This window comes from Chiloscyllium plagiosum, unplaced genomic scaffold (assembly GCF_037043375.1).
Source record: "Chiloscyllium plagiosum isolate Xiang-an unplaced genomic scaffold, Cpla_swu_hap1 HiC_scaffold_5, whole genome shotgun sequence".
Classification (NCBI taxonomy): domain Eukaryota; kingdom Metazoa; phylum Chordata; class Chondrichthyes; order Orectolobiformes; family Hemiscylliidae; genus Chiloscyllium; species Chiloscyllium plagiosum.
The window spans coordinates 57,775,852-57,796,707 of NW_028270143.1; the positions used below are offsets into that span (position 1 = coordinate 57,775,852).

The 20,856-nt window shown below is 38.9% G+C and overlaps 1 protein-coding gene across 6 annotated transcripts in view; it reads left to right on the plus strand.

Annotated features, from left to right (window-relative positions):
• The window catches only part of ikzf1 (IKAROS family zinc finger 1 (Ikaros)), a 90,233-nt gene that overhangs the window by 56,787 nt on the left and 12,590 nt on the right, over positions 1-20,856 (plus strand). For 5 of the 6 annotated variants that reach the window (XM_087987196.1, XM_087987197.1, XM_043690101.2 and 2 more), the window contains exons 4-6: positions 11,644-11,904; positions 12,499-12,666; positions 16,797-16,922. In XM_087987196.1, the coding sequence (XP_087843322.1) occupies positions 11,644-11,904; positions 12,499-12,666; positions 16,797-16,922 (555 nt within the window). The remainder of the gene's footprint in view (positions 1-11,643; positions 11,905-12,498; positions 12,667-16,796; positions 16,923-20,856) is intronic. The other variant, XM_043690104.2, reaches the window with a different exon arrangement.

Below are 20,856 nucleotides of genomic sequence, written 5' to 3' on the forward strand. Positions count from 1 at the left end.
CCACTTCAGACCTTTGGATGGAAAAGAAGTTTCGGATGAAGATGGTTAGACCTGGGATGCTTTCCTGAGGAACGTTTGGAACTGACATGATTTGGTCTTCAACAGCCTCAACAATCTTCCTTTGTGCAAAGTGTGACTCCAACTAGTGGAGAGTTTTCCACGGCATCCTTGCTGGCATACTCCTTCAGATGATGCCTTAATGTCTAGGACATTCACTGCCTTGTCACTTCACTTCTTTAATTCAGTTTACATGCAGTTGTAATATATACAAAGAATGAACATGACAATAAATGCTTAGCCATTTGGTACATAACCAAGGACCTACACCACCAGACTGACACTGTGCACTGCACAAATCCTAAATCAATGGGGATACTGATGAGCATCAAAATCTCATTTGTCGCTGCAAGGATGTGTAAGTTAGATTCCCTCTGGATAAATAATATTACACATGTTTTTTTCTATGACATTCTTTCAAAGCATAATTTGTTACCTACCTTAATTCTTCCTGCACCAGCACTGAGCAACAGGATGTTTTACAGTTGCAATTCCAAAACTTATCAATCTGACTATTCTACAAACAGGAAATGTTGTCAGTTTATTGATAGTTTTGGCTGACCTCTTCTGAGACCACTTTTATATTTACCAATTATACATTTATTCCTATGGGTTTGTAAATGGTTAACCACTTATTACTGTCAAGTTCTGCATGTTTCAATTGAATTTTTAATGTGAAAATAAATAATTAAACTAAAAGAATTTTTATGTTAATAAACATCCAAAGAAGTTCATCCACTTATGGTGAACAGCACTTTTTAAAATTTCCTGATAGTAATTTGAAGAAAAATCTAGGTAGATAAATTTCACTTAAAACAAAAATGACCTATATCAAGTTGATCAAAGAATTCTGAAGTGGTTTGGAAAATTGTTCTTGAGCCTCTGTTTCAAACAATAAACACTGCAAATAAAGTGATTGTCACAAATCTATCAGTACAGTTGAGAGGTTACAGATTTTGATCACTTGCACTTTGTAACAAAAAAGCAGATACATGCTGAAACAGCATGTTAAGTCATACACTCCATGGAAATGCTTCCATGTTTATTATCAGTTATTCCAGCTAATTTCTTTAACATAAAGAACCTTATAAATATCTGGAAGTGGGATTGAAAATATTGAGAGTATCTGAACAGAGATGATCAACAATCTACAAAATGGTGACTCCAGGCTGCTTAACATACATTTAAAAATGTCCAATATTGTTTCACGTAGATGTGATGACAGAAAATAGCAATGGCGTTTTTCTTTTGAAATGTAAGCTTATTTTTATAGTGATTCCTCTTTGTAAATTAAGTTATAGAGTCATAGAGATGTGCAGCAAGGAAACAGACCCTTCGGGCCCAACTCATTCATGCTGACCAGATATCCTAAATTAATCTAGTCCCATTTTCCAGCATTTGGCCCATATCCTTCTGTACCCTTCCTATTCATACACCCATCCAGATGCCTTTTAAATATTGTAATTGTACCAGCCTTCACCACTTCCTCTAGCAATTCATTCCATACACGCACCTAGAACATAGAACATAGAACAATACAGCACAGAACAGGCCCTTCGGCCCATGATGTTGTGCTGAACATTTGTCCTAGCTTAAGCACCCATCCATGTACCTATCCTATTGCTGCTTAAAGGTCACCAAAGATTCTGACTCTACCACTCCCACAGGCAGCGCATTCCATGCCCCCACCACTCTCTGGGTAAAGAACCCACCCCTGACATCCCCCCTATACCTTCCACCCTTCATCTTAAATTTATGTCCCCTTGTAACACTCTGTTGTACCTGACTGTCTACTCTATCTATTCCTCTGATCATCTTATAAACCTCTATCAAGTCACCCCTCATCCTTCGCCGTTCCAATGAGAAAAGGCCTAGCACTCTCAACCTATCCTCGTACGACCTATTCTCCATTCCCGGCAACATCCTGGTAAATCTTCTCTGCACCCTCTCCAAAGCTTCCACATCTTTCCTAAAGTGAGGCGACCAGAACTGCACACAGTACTCCAAACGTGGCCTAACCAAAGTCCTGTACAGTTGCAACATCACTTCACGACTCTTGAATTCAATCCCTCTGCTAATGAACGCTAATACACCATAGGCTTTCTTACAAGCTCTATCCACCTGAGTGGCAACTTTCAAAGATCTATGAACATAGACCCCAAGATCCCTCTGTTCCTCCACCTCACTAAGAACCCTACCGTTAACCCTGTATTCCGCATTCTTATTTGTCTTTCCAAAATGGACAACCTCACACTTGGCAGCATTGAACTCCATCTGCCACTCCTCAGCCCAGCTCTGCATCATATCTAAGTCCCTTTGCAGCCGACAACAGCCCTCCTCACTATCCACAACTCCACCAATCTTCATATCGTCTGCAAATTTATTGACCCACCCTTCGACTCCCTCATCCAAGTCATTAATAAAAATTACAAACAGCAGAGGACCCAGAACTGATCCCTGCGGAACTCCACTTGTAACTGGGCTCCAGGCTGAATATTTACCATCTACCACCACTCTCTGACTTCGACCGGTTAGCCAGTTTTCTATCCAATTGGCCACCTCTGTGTGAAAAAGTCGCCTCTTAGGTCCCTTTAAATCTTTCCCCTCTGATCTTAAACCTCTGCCCTCTAGTTTTGGACTTCCCTAAACTGGGGAAAAGACCTTAACTATTCACCCTTATTTGGAGTGGAATTCCCCGCGTAGATATTTCTTCTATTATGTTACTGAGGAATAAATAGACAGATACCAGCTAATCATTACAAACCTCTGACCTCTAAAGGTCAGGCACAAACATAACTGTTTTACAAGCCTTTGATTCTTGTTAAGCAAAATGATATTGTAACCTCTTTATAAAACCAAAAAGGAAATGGTCTGTTTAATATTATTGTACCATGTGAGGCCATTTCCTCCCCAACACGCAATGTGCAGCTGTGAAAATATGATAGAGTTGTAAAATTAATTGATTAATGTATTTAAGCAGTAGACAGAAGTTTTCAGTTCTCAATATTATTATTCAAGTGAAATCACAATCATAAATTACTACGGTTGGGTGAAAATCATCAAGACTTTTGTTTCCTGAGGTCCCAGTTCACATTGTTATATTTGCCCCTGAGATGAGCTTCCAACCATATTCCATGCTATCATTGACTATTTCCATGTACCTTATGTTGCCCTACTATACCTTGCCTCAATTCAACTGCTCCTCAAACACTCATTGATGCCTTTGTCATCTCTAGACTTGGAGAGAGTGAGGACTGCAGATGCTGGAGAGTCAGAGTCAAAAAGTGTGGCTCTGGAAAAGCACAGCAGGTCCGAGGAGCAGGAGAGTCTATGTTTCAGGCATAAGCTGTTCATCTCTAGACTTGTCTTGTTTAATGCATTTTTGGCTGCCTTCCCATATTTCATATCCTGAAAACGTGAGATCTTCCAAAGTACCGTGACCTATCTCCTCAATTATATCCAAGTCTTGTTCGGCCATTTGAACAAACAAACAAGGAACAAGTAGGTTGATCAGCCCTTTGAGCTGATTCAATAAAATCATGGACCACAATTCCACATTTCTTCTTATCTTGGGTAATTTTTCATCCCTTTGGTAATCAAGAAACGATCTATGTTTGCTTTAAAAATATTTAAAGATTCTCCACCCACTGCCTTTTGAGGAAGGGAATTCCAAAAACACTCAACCCTCTGAGAGAAAAAAATGTTTCCTCATCTCTGTTTAAAGTTGCACACCCACTCCCCACTTATTTTTAAACCATAACCATTAGTTCTAGATAATACCACAAGAAGAATCATCCTTTCAACATCCATGAGATCGAGACCTCTCAGGATCTTGTGTTTCAATGATGTTACCTCTGAATCTTCTAAACTTTAGAAGATAAAGCCTAACCTGTCCAGCTTTTCCTCAGAAGGCAACACACTCATTCCAGTTATTAGTCTAGTATACAGTCGCTGAACTGCTTCTAATGCTGTAACATCCTTCAGAAAGAAGTGACCAGGACTGTACACACTATTCCAAATGCAGCCTCTCCAGTGCCTTGTACTATTGAAACATAACCTCCCTACTCTTGCTTTTAATTCTCTTCACAATAAATCGTAACATTCTATTAACTTTCCTGTTTACTTGATGTACCTACATACTAATGTTCTGTGATTCATGCAAGTGGACACCCAGATCTCTCCATATCTCAAAGCTAAACAACATCTCACTGTTTAGTTAATATGCTTCTTTATTTATTCTTTCTGTTTCACACTTTCCCAAGTTATGCTGCATTTGCCAGATCTTTGCCCAAACATCTAACTTATTTATATCCCTTTGTACGGCCCTTATGTCATCTTCACAATTCACTTTCCTACCTATGTTTGTGTCATCTGCAAATTTAACTACCATAGCTTTGATGCCTTCATCTCAAATCAGACAGGAGAAGCATTATCCATACATCCAGTCTGTCCAGCCCTGTCAGAATTCTATATATTTTGAAGAGATTCATTCTCATTCATCTAAACTATAGAGAATACAGGCATAGTTATTTTTTAAGCTTTAGCCATATGGCGTTATTTGAGGAACTTTATTGTAAGAATTGATTCCTTGATAAATATTGCAACATGTCCTCTTTTGCATATCCCCAATCTTACCTAATGATTCAATACCCTGGAATATTGAGCTGCCAGACCTACATTAACCATGTCTCTATGATAGCAATGATATTACATCCCTATTTGTTAGTCAGCACTGTCAATGCATTTCCCTTATTTGCAAGACCACTTACATTAGAATAAATGCCATTGAGCTCCATTCTGGCTTAACTTGACTATATTTGCGCAGCCATTCAGATTGACCTGATTATTCTTCTGTACTATACTTCCACTTCACCCCCACACCCCTGCCAAAATATTTTAAACCCCCACCAACTGCAATTACAAACATCCCCGCAAGAATATTGGTCCAATTGACTTCGGGTGTAACCTATAAGACTTGTACATGTCTCACCTTCCACAAAACCAGACCCAATAATTCAGCAATCTAAAGCCCTCCATTCTGCTGCAACTCCTTAGCCACGTAGTCATCTATTTTCTCCACCTATCCTTACAATCACTGGCACATCACACCAGGAATAACAAAGAGATTACAACTTTAACGTTTTGCTTTTAACCTGCTGCCTTGCTCCTTCAATTCTTGATGCAGGACCACCTCCTCTTTCTACGTATTCTGCTAATCTCAAGGTGAACAACAATCTCTGCCCCATGTAGGTGAGCCACTTGTAGTGCCATGGACCTGACTTCTTTTGCATTCCCCTGAGAAACCATTTCCTCAAGTTGCATCAAAATGGATTATCTGTTAGAGAGAGAGAAAGAGAGAGAGAGAGAGAGAGAGAGACCCAGGGAACTCCTTGCCTTATGGTTTACTGGGAATCGTCCAATCCCTTTCTGCCTGTTCACTGTTTACCTGCCGTATGATTGCCTGACTGTACAAACATACCAATAAGATCTCAGCCTTATGAATGCTCCACAGTGCCTCCAGCTGTTACTCCAGGTCAGAATCACAGTTTCCAATTGCTGTTCCTTGGGACACCTTCTGCACATGGGGTCACCCTGGACACAGACAAGGGCTTGACTTCGTACATCATAGAAGAGGAGCTTTCTGGTCAAACTGAACTGCCATAATGTAGCCTTAAATTATTCCCTGTATATTTACAAAGACCAACAGCAATTGCTAAACAACCAATCCACTCAGGACTTCCCTGTAATGTCACTCTTGGATTTTTTTTCAAACTTGGTCCAGATGTCAATTGGGTGCCACAATATTGAGCTGTTTCTGCCCCTTGACTGCAGATGAAATTTAGGCCCCAAGTCAATGTGGATCTTTTGCCCTTCTCTGGACTGGTTACATCCGGTTCCAATTCTGTTCAGGTGTTCATCTTCTGACTAGGACCCAAGGGCACAGCCGCAGAGTGAAGGGGATGACCCTTTTGGACTGAGGTGGTGAGGAATTTCTTCAGCCAGAGGGTGCTTATCTGTGGAACGCATTGCTGCAGCAGGCTGTGGAGGCCACATCATTGAGTCTATTTAAGATAGAGATAGATAGGTTCTTGATTGGTAAGGTATCAAGGGTTATGAGGAGAAGGCAGGAGAATGAGCAGAATAACCTCATTCGACTCCTATAGTCTTTCCAACTGCAGGCAAGGTTTTGGGATACCTGATTATGATTACAGTGCTACCTTCAGTAGCCTAAGGCCAAAGTTCTGGAAACTCCTCTCTCAACCTTGCTGCTTTCCCCCTCTCTTTTGTCTTTTAAAATGCACCTTAGAACCTTCCATTTCAGCTAAGCTTTTCATATTTGCCCTATTATCCATCAGTTTGTGGTTCAATGTCCAGTTTTACTTCATACCATTCCAGTGAAACACCTTGTGCTACTCTAATACATTAAAACTGCATTTCAGAATTTCAGCTAAAAGCTCAAAAGTGAAAACTTGGGATAGTTTGCTTAGAATAAGGTTTCATTTAAGATTCTTTGCAGGAAAGATGTTGCCCATTACATCAATGAGGTGAAAAAGAGTTGATTTATATTCTGTTTTACATCAAATTTTAATCATAATTAAATTATATTTGCTTCATTTAAGTCTATGGGCTTAAATTATTCAATCGGACAAGCAATTTTTGTCATATTATCCTTAAACATTGGAAACATGACATAAAGCAGAAGTTACTGTTAGGAAATAATGGATCAGTCAGTAGATAAAATTGTGTAGCAATTAATGTAATAACTGAGTTTAAATTTATGTGATTGGATATGCAAATTGAAGACTGTCAATCTGATGGTAATATTTTAACCAGTAATGGCCAATCTATTAGAATGGCAGGATTAAATAAGATTGAGCACTAAAAATAATGTTGTTCTATCTTCTATGGCTAGTGCTTTCACTAGGACTGTAAATGCTTCCAAAACCAATGATTTTGATAGCTATATTGACTGTTTTCCACTTACCACATTTACAAAGTACCCCATATCATGGTGTAAGTTAGAGCTGCAGAAACCTTGAATGAATTATGAAAAACTATCTTTAAAAGTGCTAGATGTAGTTGCCTGAAAGAGATCCCTTTTTCTCCATCTCAAGTATTCTATTTATATTAAGGTTGACCAGGGTTGATGTAATCTTGTTTAAAGACTAGCTACTAATGCTGTATTTTCAATTATTTTTGATAATGAATTTTTCATTATTAATTAATTTTATTAAGTGCAGCACCAACTGGTCTGGAGTGCACAGGCATTCTGTATCAAAGATAGGCCTAGGGGAATTATTGATAAAATGAGATGCACTCAGTCCTCTTCATGTAGAATATGTGGAGGAACAGAATATATTAGTTGCAGAAGATTACACAATTAGAAGGGCCATAGCTACAATGTGTAGGAGAAATCATTTGTGGCTAATCCTAACTCTTAAAAAGATCCAGAGCTGTTTGATATCACTATTTGAGCTGAAAGTACTGTTACAATTCAACTCAGCCTTCTCCTGGGATCCCTAGCTTCATTGATGTCAGTCGTCAGCCATTTAAAAAGAAATAATTCATTTGTGGGATATGAGAGTTGCTGGCTAGACCAACGTTTATTTCCCATTCCTACTGGGGAAGGTGGTAATGAGCTACCTTCTTGAATTATTGCAATCCATAGGGAATAGACAAATCCTACAGTACTGTTAGGAAGGAAGTTCCAGGATTTTGACTCAATGATTTTGGAGGAACTGCAATATACAATATTGCCAAAGTCAGGAATTATGTGTGGCTTGAAAGGAAATGTTCACTGCTGGTGCCCTTAAGCAGTACAGATCATGAGTTTTGCAGGGAATGTCAGAGTAGCAGTGGCAAGTTATTGCAGTCCATCTTGTAAACGCACAGGCTGCCTCCACTGTACCTGGAGGTGGAAAGAGTAAATGTTGAAAGGTGGACTGGAGGATCTCTCGAATGGCACCAACCTCCTGAAGTGTTGCTGGATCTGCTCTCATACAGTGAAGTGAAAAGAATTCCATCACACTCCAGACTTGTGCCTTGTTGATGGTGAGCAGACAGTGACAGCTCAGATGTGAGATACTTGTCAGAGGATTCCTAGCTCTGCCTGTATTTGTAGCTACACTATTTAACTGGCTGGTTTAATTCAGTCTTTGGTCAGTGATAACCCAAGGATGTTGACAGTGAGGAATACAGCAATTGTAATGACGTGAAGATCAAGAACAAGTGGTTATAGTCTCTTTTTAGGATCGTCATTACCTAGCTTGTGTGGGAGAAGGAGAATGTTACTTTCCACTTATCAGCCCAAGTTGAATTTTGTCCTGATTTGACTGCATATGGACATGGACTGCTTCAGTGTCTGAGGAGTTTTCAGTGGAGCTGAACATTGTGTAATCATCAGTGAACATACCCACTTCTGACCCTTATGATGGAGGGAAGACCATTGATGAAGTAGCTAAAGATGGTTGGGTCCCGGACACTACCCTGACGAACTCCTGAAGAGATGATCTAGAGACAAGATGTTTCATCTTAAACAGCCACAATCCTTTTGTACTGGTATGACACTAACCAGTGGAGTGTTCACCCCATGAATCCTATCTACCCCTTAATGCCACACTCAGTTAAACACTGCCTTGTTATCAAGGGTACCCACTGTCATGTCAGCTCTGGAGTTCAACTCTTCTGTCCATGCTTGGATCAAGGCTGTAATAAGATAAGGAGCTGACAGGTCCTAGCAAAACCTGAACTGAGCATCATTAGATATGTTATTGCTGACTAAGTTCATTGCACTGCCCATCACTTTGCTGATGTTTATGAGTAGACTGATGCTGGATTGGATTTATGCTACCTATTGTGGATAGAATATACCTGGACAATTTTTCACATTGATGGGTGAATGCCACTGGTTCAACTCTGCTGGGACAGTTTGATTAGGGGTGCAGCTAATACTGGAGCACAGATCTTCAGTACAGTTTGCAATATCCAGTGACATTTCTTGATATCATATGAAGAAAATTGTATTGGCTGCAGACTCGTACCTATGATGATGGAGACTTCAGGAGGAGGCTGGGATGGATTATCTACTTAGCAGTTTTGGCTGAGGATGGTTGCAAATCTGGTTGTTAAAAGGGGCCACAGGTCATTGCTGCCGGAATTCCTTTGTAGACTTCTAGACCCAGCCTTCTTTAACTCCTGTATGAATGATCTTCTATCTATTATAAGTTGAGTACTGCGAGTGTTTGGGGATGTTTACTGATGATTGTACATTGTTTAACTACATTCATAACTCATCAGATAGTGAGACAGTTGATACCAACTTGCAGCATGATAATAATCTGGTTAATATTCAGGCTTGGGCTGATGGATAGCAACATTGATTAGAACCGAACACCTTTGGATTCATCATAAACGGGAACTTAACTAGATGAACAATGCAAATATTGTGACTACAAGAGCAGGTCAGAGGTTGGAAATGCAGTGATATATAACTCATGACCTAGTTCTCAAAATCTATCCATCATCTATAAGATACAAATTAGGAGTTTAAAGAAATAGTCTCCACTTGCAAAGCAGCCTACCCCCAAATTAAATGTTCACATTCTCCACCACTGTGGCTGTTCATGAATCATCTACCAGATGCACACAACAATTCACCAGAACTTCTTTAAAAATAATTCCCAAACTAATGACCTGCAGCAACTTGCAGAACAAGAGCAATGAATGCATGAAAACACCAACATCTGCAAGTTCCCCTTCAAACCTCATAACGTCCTGACTTACAGCTGTTCAAAGTCCTGAAACACTGTTCCTAACAATGATGTGGTTCATGCAGTGATTCAAGAAAGTGATTCACCACCACTTCCTTGAGGACAATTAGGGATGGACAATAAAAGCTGACCTTGTCAGCAATGCTCATATCATGTGAAAAATAGAAATACCCTGTTTGTGTAATCAAATGGTTACTCCTTAAAATCATTGAGAAGCTGTCATACCTGATACAGCTTTAAGAAGATAATTCTGCTTCCAGAAGCCTGAATATTATCCAGATTATTATCAGGCTGCAAGTTGGTATCAACTGTTTCCATTTTAGTATCAATGAATTGTCCACAGTCAAAAAAAATTAGAAATTTTTTTCTTTTCATAGGGACATCCTAATGTAACATGAATCAGAAGCTCCTTAAGTGTTTATATTATTTTATCATGTGGTTAACTGCAACTAAATCTTGTACATTCTGGAGTTTGAGCCCACAAATGAGTCTTCTCTGTGATGTATTACATTTTTATCGTTAATTATTCCTGTCCTTTTGCATTATCTAGGAGGTGATAATGTGGCAGAATTTCAACATTTAATTGTTGATGTAAAAATGTATGCTATTATTTTTGCCTTGACATTCCAACTGTATTACTGTCCAGCTAATGAGTGCAGACAGTACTTGTTAATGAAAATGCCACATGTAAGAAAGAATATTAAATTTATACCAACTAATGCTAAACTATTACCAATGCAGGTAGTTTATTTCATTTTCTATCTCAGAATAGATCTTCCAATATTTAAATGCATTGTTTTATTAGTTTATAATTAAGATTGGAATCTATAAAGGAATCCAGAGTGATTACACAATGTCGTAAGTGAATTGTTAATCTGTTCCTGATAATAATGAACAAGAGAGAAAAAGTTCTTAGTTTGGCCTTTAAATCCAGGGGGCTAGAATAAAAGATGGTAGAAGGTATGCTCCAATTGTGCAAAACCTAAGTGAAACTATATCTGGAGTACTGTGAGCAGTTTTGGGCAACACATCTTAGAAAGCCAATGTGAGCCTCAGTGTGCAATATAGATTTTCCACCGTGTTCCCTAACAGTTTAAGTACACAAATATGATCCCTGGAATTTAGAACATTGATGGATGATTTGATTAAATCTTTCAAGAAACTTAAGGGGACTGGTGCTTTTGATGAAGGAAATAATATGAGAGCCTGATTGGGAATTGTATCACGGGGGGACATAGACTAAGGACCTTGCCTGTCAGGAGAAATTTTTAGAAACACTCTTACACCATGAAAGATAGCAGATGTTTGCAATTTCTTATGCAAATAGCTGTTAGCACATGGTCAATTGGTAATTTTCCATCTGCGCTTAATAGTTTTAGATTTGGTCAGTCAAATATATTAAGATTGGCAAAGACAAGTGTGTGGAATTAGGTTACACATCAGCCAAGATCTCACCAAAACAAAAAATTGCTGGAGAACATCAGCAGGTCTATGCAGAGAGAAACACATGCTGCCTGACTCCAGCATTTCCTATTTTTATTTCCAATTTCTAGAATCCACGTTATTTTGCTTTTATTATGATGTCTTCAGTGTTGGAAAGGTTCAATGGACTGAATAGCCTGTTCATGTTCTGTTCTTTATTTAATGTTCAGTTGTTTGACTCACAAAGACCCCATTGCAGTCAGATTCCTCAACATAAAAACTGGTATGTTTCCTCATCCACTTTCCTTCATTGGAAATAAAAGTGATTGTCTTGTCAGTATATTAGTATCGTGACATCAACATTTATTGTATTCTATGTTCTATTTTCTTGCAGCAAATTCTATTAAAATTGAAACTCCGAGTGACGAAGAGAATGGGAGAACCTGTGACACAAATGGTGAAGAGTGCGCTGAAGACTTACGCATGATAGATACTTCTGTGACTAAATTGAACGGACCACACAATGGCCAAGGCAACAAAGCATTTTCTGGAGTTGGTGGCATTCGACTTCCAAATGGCAAGCTGAAGTGTGATATCTGTGGAATAATTTGCATTGGCCCAAATGTCCTCATGGTGCACAAACGTAGCCACACTGGTAAAAACAGGCACCGCTTTTTTCTGTTTTTTACCTTCATCATTTCATTTGGATTTTGTTATGCCACGTTTTTGCATGCCATTTCCATGAAGAAAATCATAACTGGAGTAGTGAAATGCTTCACATTTAAAATGAGAATGTGATGCAGAGATTAAACTGAAAGCCTGAAATGCATTTTTAATAAGTTTTCTTTTTTTTGTTCATTGCCATTTCTTATTTTTTTTAAAAGAACCACTGAAAAACCACATTAAAAAACCAAAATGCCACAACATTCAAAAATCAAATCTGTTTATTCTGAAACTGCTGATCAGGAAGAGTAGCTGTTAACACACAATGATGCAGGCACTCTATTTAAATGAGGTTGAATCTTCATTGTGATGTGCCATTTTGATTTAAAAAAAAATAGATTTTCAGATCAAATTGACCCAGCCACTGAAGCGTTGAGAAACTGGCAGGTTTAATCTGAATGCCTCATGTTATATCAAACCTACAGCTGGCAGAAATTAGAAAACAGTAACAGAGATACATCTTTTTTCTGAAATTCCACGCTTAATATCCTAGTTTTTTTGCTAACAAATATACTCTGCTTTGCAGGGGAGCGCCCCTTCCAATGCAGTCAGTGTGGTGCATCTTTTACTCAGAAAGGCAATCTACTTCGCCACATTAAGTTGCACTCTGGAGAGAAGCCATTCAAGTGCCATCTTTGCAACTACGCTTGCCGCCGTAGGGATGCACTCACAGGTCATCTACGGACTCATTCTGGTGGGTAATATATTTTGACAATGTGTACTCCATGTTAGTTACCAATTGATCATTAAACATCAGGAACATAAAATATTAACATAAACATCACATTCGTTTTTCCATCATTTGAAGAAGGGATTACTTTCCATTCAAATAGCAGTTAGACAAATACCATATCAACAAGCATCTACTAATGGCAGCACAGTGGCTAGTACTGCTGCCTCACAGCACCAGAAACTCAGGTTCAACTCCAACCTTGAGTGACTGTGTGGAGTTTGCACCTTCCTCCTCCAGGTGCACTAATTCCCTTCCACAGTCCAAAGATGTGCAGGTTAAATGGATTGGCCATGCCAAATTGCTCATAATGTCCAGGGATGTGCAATATGGGTGGGTTAGTCTTGGTAAAAAAAACCCATGTGGGGTTACGGAGATGGGATGTGGGTGATGGGTCTGCGTGGGATGGAAATTGCAGACTTGATGGGCCTAAATAGCCTCTTTCCACACTTTAGGAATTCTATTTCTTTTTTTAAAAATCCATTAGTGATAAGCTTATTCGGTATTTATTGAGTGTGTCTATTAGTTATGTAGTTAGTTTTATTTTGATTCCCTCCAATGTTCTGGTGCCATTCAATTAGATCTGTTGTAGTTCTGCTATTTTAGATTAAATTAGATTACATTACAGTGTGGAAACAGACCCTTCGGCCCAACAAGTCCACACCGACCCGCCAAAGCGCAACCCACCCATACCCCTACATTTACCCCTTACCTAACACCACGGGCAATTTAGCATGGCCAATTCACCTGACCTGCACATCTTTGGACTGTGGGAGGAAACCGGAGCACACCCACGCAGACACGGGGAGAACGTGCAAACTCCATACAGTCAGTCGCCTGAGGCGGGAACTGAACCCAGGTCTCAGGCGCTGTGAGGCAGCAGTGCTAACCACTGTGCCACATACCGCCCCCACATATATAACATGATAAAATCAGGCAGTTCAACAAAAACCTTGAGCCTAAGAGCTTCCCGATCTTTGTAACTCTGTTCCATAGGCAATTTTGCAGTTACTGAGCAGGTATTTAAAGTGATTTCTGAATATGCATGTTTAATATTAATTTATATTTAAGGTTTCAACCAAGTAGTCATATCAGATCTCTTTATACAGTTCAATGAGCATAAACATAAAGCCCAGTGATTATCTGCATGTTCTAAATCTGGAACTTGAAAGAGAACACTGCTAAATTAAAGTTGCAGATGGAGTACAGGGTCTGAAATATGAAAGATACAAATACAGTAGGTTCCATCATGTAATAAGTTGGAGAATACAGTATTTAATATATAAATGATTGTATTGTGATATTGACAATGGTAAATGATATCAAAGGGTGGTTAGAGGAATACAATCATTTTGTCACCATTCGAGACACTTTGCAGTAGGTTTAGGGGAGGTAGGTATTGAGAATTTGTGAGATGGATATAACCTTTTATATTGTTGTGTTAAGCAGGTAGTACTTGGCAAGGGTTTGACATTTAAGTCAGGAAATATTATGCAGCATGGATTAGGATAGTTTACAGTTGTGAAGTTAAAAGTTTGAATGGTGTGCCTTTGGTTTGGAGAGGCAAAGTGTGTAGTTACAGTAAATGTACAGTTAGAAGATGGACATTAGTAGAGTGGCTTGTTTCCTCAATTACTTCTTCATATGTGGATGAAAGGTGTGTGCTGCTTGCCTCTATAGGACCAGATGTAGCAAGATTGTAAATCGTGACTCCTGCACCCACAATTGTGAGGAAATTCATTTTTAGCCCATCAACTAGTCATTTGCTCCTTATGAAATCTTCCCGTGCTCAGATCAATTATTACATTTTCCTGTAAAACAACAGTAACTTATTTGTAAAACACATTCACTAGATAGAAAATACTTTACAAAGGTGTTGTTTTCCTTTTTAAACAAGTAATGTAGTACCCTGGTTATATGGTACACTTAGACCACTTTGCAATGGTTCAAGACGTATGTGACAGTTCTGTCAATTCTTTCAGATACTGTAAATGTCATTGGCAGTCCATGTTAGTAATCAGTGCTCTGTACACACACATACAAGTCTGCATACATTGAGCTTTACCTTATTCTACTAAACAGCACTATAAGTGAACCAGATAACTACACCCAGTCACTGCACGAGTAGAAATAGCCTACATTTCAGTCAGTGAATTACAGTTGGAATATTGATATCAAATTGCTAAAGGACTTCAGAGTAGTTTTAACTTTGACAGTGTTCTAATTTCAATCAAAATATTTGGTTTCCATTCTGATTTTTCTTAAATGAGTGTAATTAGTGCATTTTTGTAGCCTCTGTGTATTCAATGTCTGCTTCTGGCTAGCCATCAGCAGCTAAATTTCAACAAACTTAGTATAATTTTGTAAGTAGCATCTTTATTACATTCTTGTGAAAACACAGATTAAGTGATGCAGAAAATAGTGGTGGAGTACCAGTGGTAAGCAGATTTACTGTAGGCTGTAAACAGATCAATATTCTTTACTGATGTTATTGAACATAACTTTACCTGGTCTGATCAATTCTTGGTTTTTTTTTAATCTAGCTCATGCTCACAGAAGTGGTTAACAAATTCAAGCATGTAACATAAGAGTTATTTTTGGTAATTCAGTACAATTAATACTGTTGTTTTAGCTTTAAAATATTTAAGTTACAATTCAAGCTTTCAAAAAGTAGTGTTTGTTATGACTATTCTTCATTCTTTCCCATATTTTCTCTGCTTCCAAATCTTATTTGTTTGACATTTTCACCATATTAAGAAATGTTTTAGATTATATTTTCTTCATATTCATGCTTCAGCACTTTTTATACTATTAACAACAGCTTATATTTATGTAGCACATTTAATGTCAGACACCATACCACAGTGCTTTGCAAAATCAAAAACAAATTTGACACCAAGCATGAAAAGGTATTTTAAGTCAGATGGCCAAAAGCTTGATCAGATAGGCTTTTAGAAATATCTGAAAGGTGAAGAGGGAGGAAAAGAGTCCGAGAGGTTTTCAGGGAGGGGATTCCAGACTTTATGACCCTAGACAGCTGAAGATACTTCCACCAATTATGAAGCAGGTAAATTCAAAAATATTTGAGATACCAGAATTAAAGAAACAAAGATATCTCCGTGTTGTGGAGTTGAAGGCAATTGCTGAGATAAGGAGGACTTAAGCTATTGAAGAATCTGAGATACAACTTTGAGAATTTTATGCCCAAGATGATGCATAACAACGGGCTAGTGGAAGTCAGTGAGCACAGAAAGTGGCAGGTGAAATTAGTACGAGAAATTAGAAAGGAATGAACAAGTGTTTCTGTAGCAGATAAACTGGAAATTAGGAAGGGCTATTCAAGTAGAAATAGGCAGTCTTACTAAAGGTATGCATGTGTAATTGAAAGCTAATCTTGGAGCCAATGACACCACATTTGGAAAAAGTGTGGTTCAGGCAGTCACTTGGGAGAGAAATGGAGTTAGTGGCTATGAAACAGAGCAGGGACAGAAGGCAATTCCCTTAGCATCTCATTGACTCGAATCAAATTCATGAAAATGGCAAAAAGCAACTAGTACAAGGGGAAAGATGATGATGATGATGAGATTTTGTACCAACAGCTCTTTTAACATGTCATCTCTCCTGTCTTCCATCCAATCACAGATCTTCCTAGCTTTAGACCACCTTCCTCTGCCTCTGTACTTGCATAAAATCCGTCACATCTCTGAATTTTTTAATTCTAAAAATATCATTGAACTGAAATATTTGCTTTTATTCTGTCCACAGATGCTGCCAGGCCTGCTGAGCATTTCCAGCATTTCTTGCTCCTGTTTCAAATTTCAAGAACTGCTGTGTTTTGTTTTTAAGTGCTGGCTAAATGATAGATAAGGAAGTCTGTATTTATGAAATGATAATTCATCAAGGCAGACCATAGAGTCAATAGATATATATGCAATACTCTGATATGCAGTTTGAGTATGTCTGTTGGTGTAAGTATATTATACAAGGCAGATGAGAGTGCATATTCTCATGAAATACAAATAACTTATTAATAACAAATTACAAATGTGAAGCCCATTCAATATTCTTTAAGACCTCTTTCTGTTTGTGTGTAGTTGGAAAGCCTCACAAATGTAGTTATTGTGGGAGAAGCTACAAGCAACGCAGCTCACTCGAAGAACACAAAGAACGTTGCCACAATTACTTACAAACCATGGGACTGCATAGTGGTATTTATTCAGGTAAAAAAAAACTATTTCATGATTACATAGGATTCCGTAGGCAAGCTGACAGTCCATTCTGCCACTTGTCCCCTGACTCCATATTCTCTGGTGTTATTATTTAATCTATTTATGGGGCACCTCCTCAGAAATCCAGGTACATTTGCTGCATCACTATTGTCCACATTCTTGGTTACGTCTCCAAAAACTAGTCAAGCCATTAGGCAAGCAGGATTTTCCCTTTTAAAATCCATGCTGACTATTAATTGCTATATTTCCATTTCAGATGTTTTTCTATTCTCTTCTTTAGAAAGGTTTCCAAAACATTTTTTTTCCTATCACGGATGGTAAACTGATTGACTATAATTCCCTGGATGTGTTCTCCTTCTAAATATTGGAATGACATGAACTGCCCTCCAGGGCTCTAACACCACATTTTTTTCTCGAACAAATCATTAAGTATGTGAAGAAATGCTGTGCTGTTTTTTCCCTAGATTCCTTTGAAGTATTTTATCATTTTAAAATACATGGATGTGATCCATTCAGACCTAGAGGTTTTATCCTCTTTACTCTTCTATCCTCGCATGTTTTTCAGTTTATTCAACGTAGCCCCTTTTTTATATTAAGTCTACTTATTTCATTAATGTTTTCATCATTCTACCTCACTGATAAATATCAATATTTCACCATCTCTTGATAATTACTTGTAACTTTTTCCAGGAGGCAAATGTTTGATTTAACAAAGGACCAGGTATGGTGATTGTCCCTTAGAGGTGAATAAACCAAGATCAAATGGTGAAGATATCACCTGTCTGAAATGAAGCCAAGCTACTTGTGCTTGTGGAGAATTGCTGATTTTTATGCGTTTTTTCACTATTTTAGCATCATCATAAAAGTATGCAAACTGATCATCAATCCAAACAAACAGGTAGTCTCTAACAATTGGCTCTTGTAGTAGCTTCAAGTATATTTCATGCTCAGTAAATTGAATAATAGTAATGTTGAAGAGTGAAAAATTCGATTTCAGTAGATCGTACAGTGATATTAAATCTAGACATTCTGCAAAGCGTGGGTTGAATGTATTTTTTTCCTACTAGACCTGATAAAATGTCAGTAGGATATTTCTGTATCAAATTACTTATCTCAGTTCCAGAGAATAGGAAAATACCTTGTTAAGACTAGGAGTAATTAAGCTATTGACTGTTATTTGTAGTCTTCCTGCTAGTTGCTGGATTTTGTCTGTCAACGTGATCTATCTCTAATCTCAAGATTCATCATGTTCCTCTCCTCGGTGAACACTGATGCAAAGTAATTATTCAGAATCTCACCCATTCTCTCAGGTTCTAAACACAGCTTTCCCTCATTATCCTTGAGTGGAGCAATCCTTTCTCTAGTCAGAACATTCCTAAGCTCCCACTTCAAGCAAGAATTAGAAGATGGTGAATTTGAAAGACTTTACTTACCCAAATATCGATTTAAGCATGGATTTTTGAAGTATGTTTCCAAGAGCTTGCTTGACTAGGATGTTCACAATCCACTTAGGATGGGAGTATCACTGCATCTGAGGTGGGCCAAGTTGACCAAATGACTATGTACTGACCACTTGCATAAGAGCAATCATTATTATATAACATAGAACATAGTACAGACCCTTCGGCCCTTGACATTGCGCTGGCCTGTGGAACCAATCTGAAGGAGAAAGTGAGGTCTGCAGATGCTGGAGATCAGAGCTGAAAATGTGTTGCTGGAAAAGCGCAGCAGGTCAGGCAGCATCCAGGGAACAGGAGAATCGACGTTTCGGGCATAAGCCCTTCTTCAGGAATGAGGAAAGTGTGTCCAGCAGGCTAAGATAAAAGGTAGGGAGGAGGGACTTGGGGGAGGGGCGTTGGAAATGCGATAGGTGGAAGGAGGTCAAAGTGAGGGTGATAGGTCAGACTGGGGTTGGGCGGAGAGGTCAGGAAGAAGATTGCAGGTTAGGAAGGCGGTGCTGAGTTCCCCCCACCTTGTCTCAGTCAAATCCATCGAACTCTTTTCTCTAACAAAAACAGCCTCACTTCCCTCAGCCTTTCCTGGTAAGACCTTCACCTCATACCAGGCAATATCCTAGTAAATCTCGTCTGAACTCTTTCCAAAGCCTCCACATCCTTCCTATAATACAGTGACCAGAACTGTACGCAATACTCCAGATGTGACCGCACCAGAGTTTTGTGCAGCTGCAGCATGATCTCATGGTTCTGAAACTCAATCCCTCTCCCAATAAAAACTAACACACCATATGCCTTCTTAACAACCCTATCAACCTGGATGGCAACTTTCAAGGATCTATATACCTGTACACAGAGATCTCATTGTTCATCTACACTACCAAGAGCCATACCATTAGCGCAGTACTCTGCATTCTTGTTACTCCTTCCAAAGTGAATCACCTCTCACTTTTCTGCATTTAACCCCATTTGCCAACTCTCAACCCAGCTCTGCAGCTTATCTATGTCTCTCTGTAATCTATAACATCCTTTGTCACTATCCATAACTCTACCAACCTTAGTGTCATCTGCAAATTTATTAACTCATCCTTCTATGTCCTCATCCAGGTCATTTATAAAAATGACAACCAGCAGTGGACCCAAACCAGACCCTTGTGGTATCCCACTAGTAACTGAACTCAAGGATAAATATTCCCCATCAACCACCACTCTGTCTTCTTTCAACTAGCCAATTTCTGATCCAAATCGCTAAATCCCATGCATCCGTATTTTGTGCAATAGCCTACTGAGGGGAACCTTATCAAACACCTTACTGAAATCCATATACACCACACCAACCACTTTACCCTCATCCACCTGTTTGATCACCTTCTCAAAGAACTCAATAAGGTTTGTGAGGTATGACCTACCCTTCACAAAACCATGTTGACTATCCCTAATCAACTTATTCATTTCTAGATGATTATGAATCCTATCTCTTATAAACCTTTTTCAAAACTTTACGGCATAGACGGGTTGGACTGAAGGATCTGTTTCTGTGCTGTACATCTCTATGACTTTAAGGCTCACAGGTCTATAATTTCGAGGGTTGTCTCTACACCCCTTCTTGAACAAGGGAACAACATTTGCTATTGTGCAGTCTTCTGGCACTATTCCTGAAGACAATGACAACATAAAGATCAAAACCAAAGGCTTGGCAATCTCATCGCTGGCTTCCCAGAGAATCCTAGGATAAATCCCATCTGGCCCAGGGGACTTACATATTTTTACACTTTCCAGAATTGCTAACACCTCCTCTTTATGCACCTCAATCCCATCTAGTCTAGTAGCCTGTATCTCACTATTCTCCTCGACCACCTTGTCTTTTTGTAGTGTGAATACTGACGAAAAGTATTCATTTAGCTTAGTGCTACCCCTATCTCCTCTGACTCCATGCACAACTTCTCACTACTATACTTAATTGGCCCTAATCTTACTCCAGTCATTTTGTAATTACTGATATACCCATAGAAACCCTTAGGGTGTTCCTTGATCCTATCAGTCAGTGACTTCTCATGTCCCCTCCTGGCTCTTCTTAGCTCTCTCTTTAGGTCTTTCCTGGCTAACTTGTAACTCTCAACCGCCCTAACTGAGCCATCACATCTCATTCTAACATAAGCCGCCTTCTTCCTCTTGAGGAGAGATTCAACTTCCTTAGTAAACCACAGCTCCTGCACTCGACAACTTCTTCCCTGCCTGACTGGTACATAGTCACCAAGGGTCTGCAATAGCTGGTCCTTGAATAAGCTGCACATTTTAACTGTGCCCAATCTCTGCAGTTTCCTTCCCCATCCTACGCATCCTAAATCTTGCCCAATCGCATCGTAATTGCCTTTCCCCCAGCTATAACTCTTGCTTTGTGGTAAATACCTATCCCATTCCATCTCTAAAGTAAGCATAACCGAATTGTGGTCACTATCACCAAAGTGCTC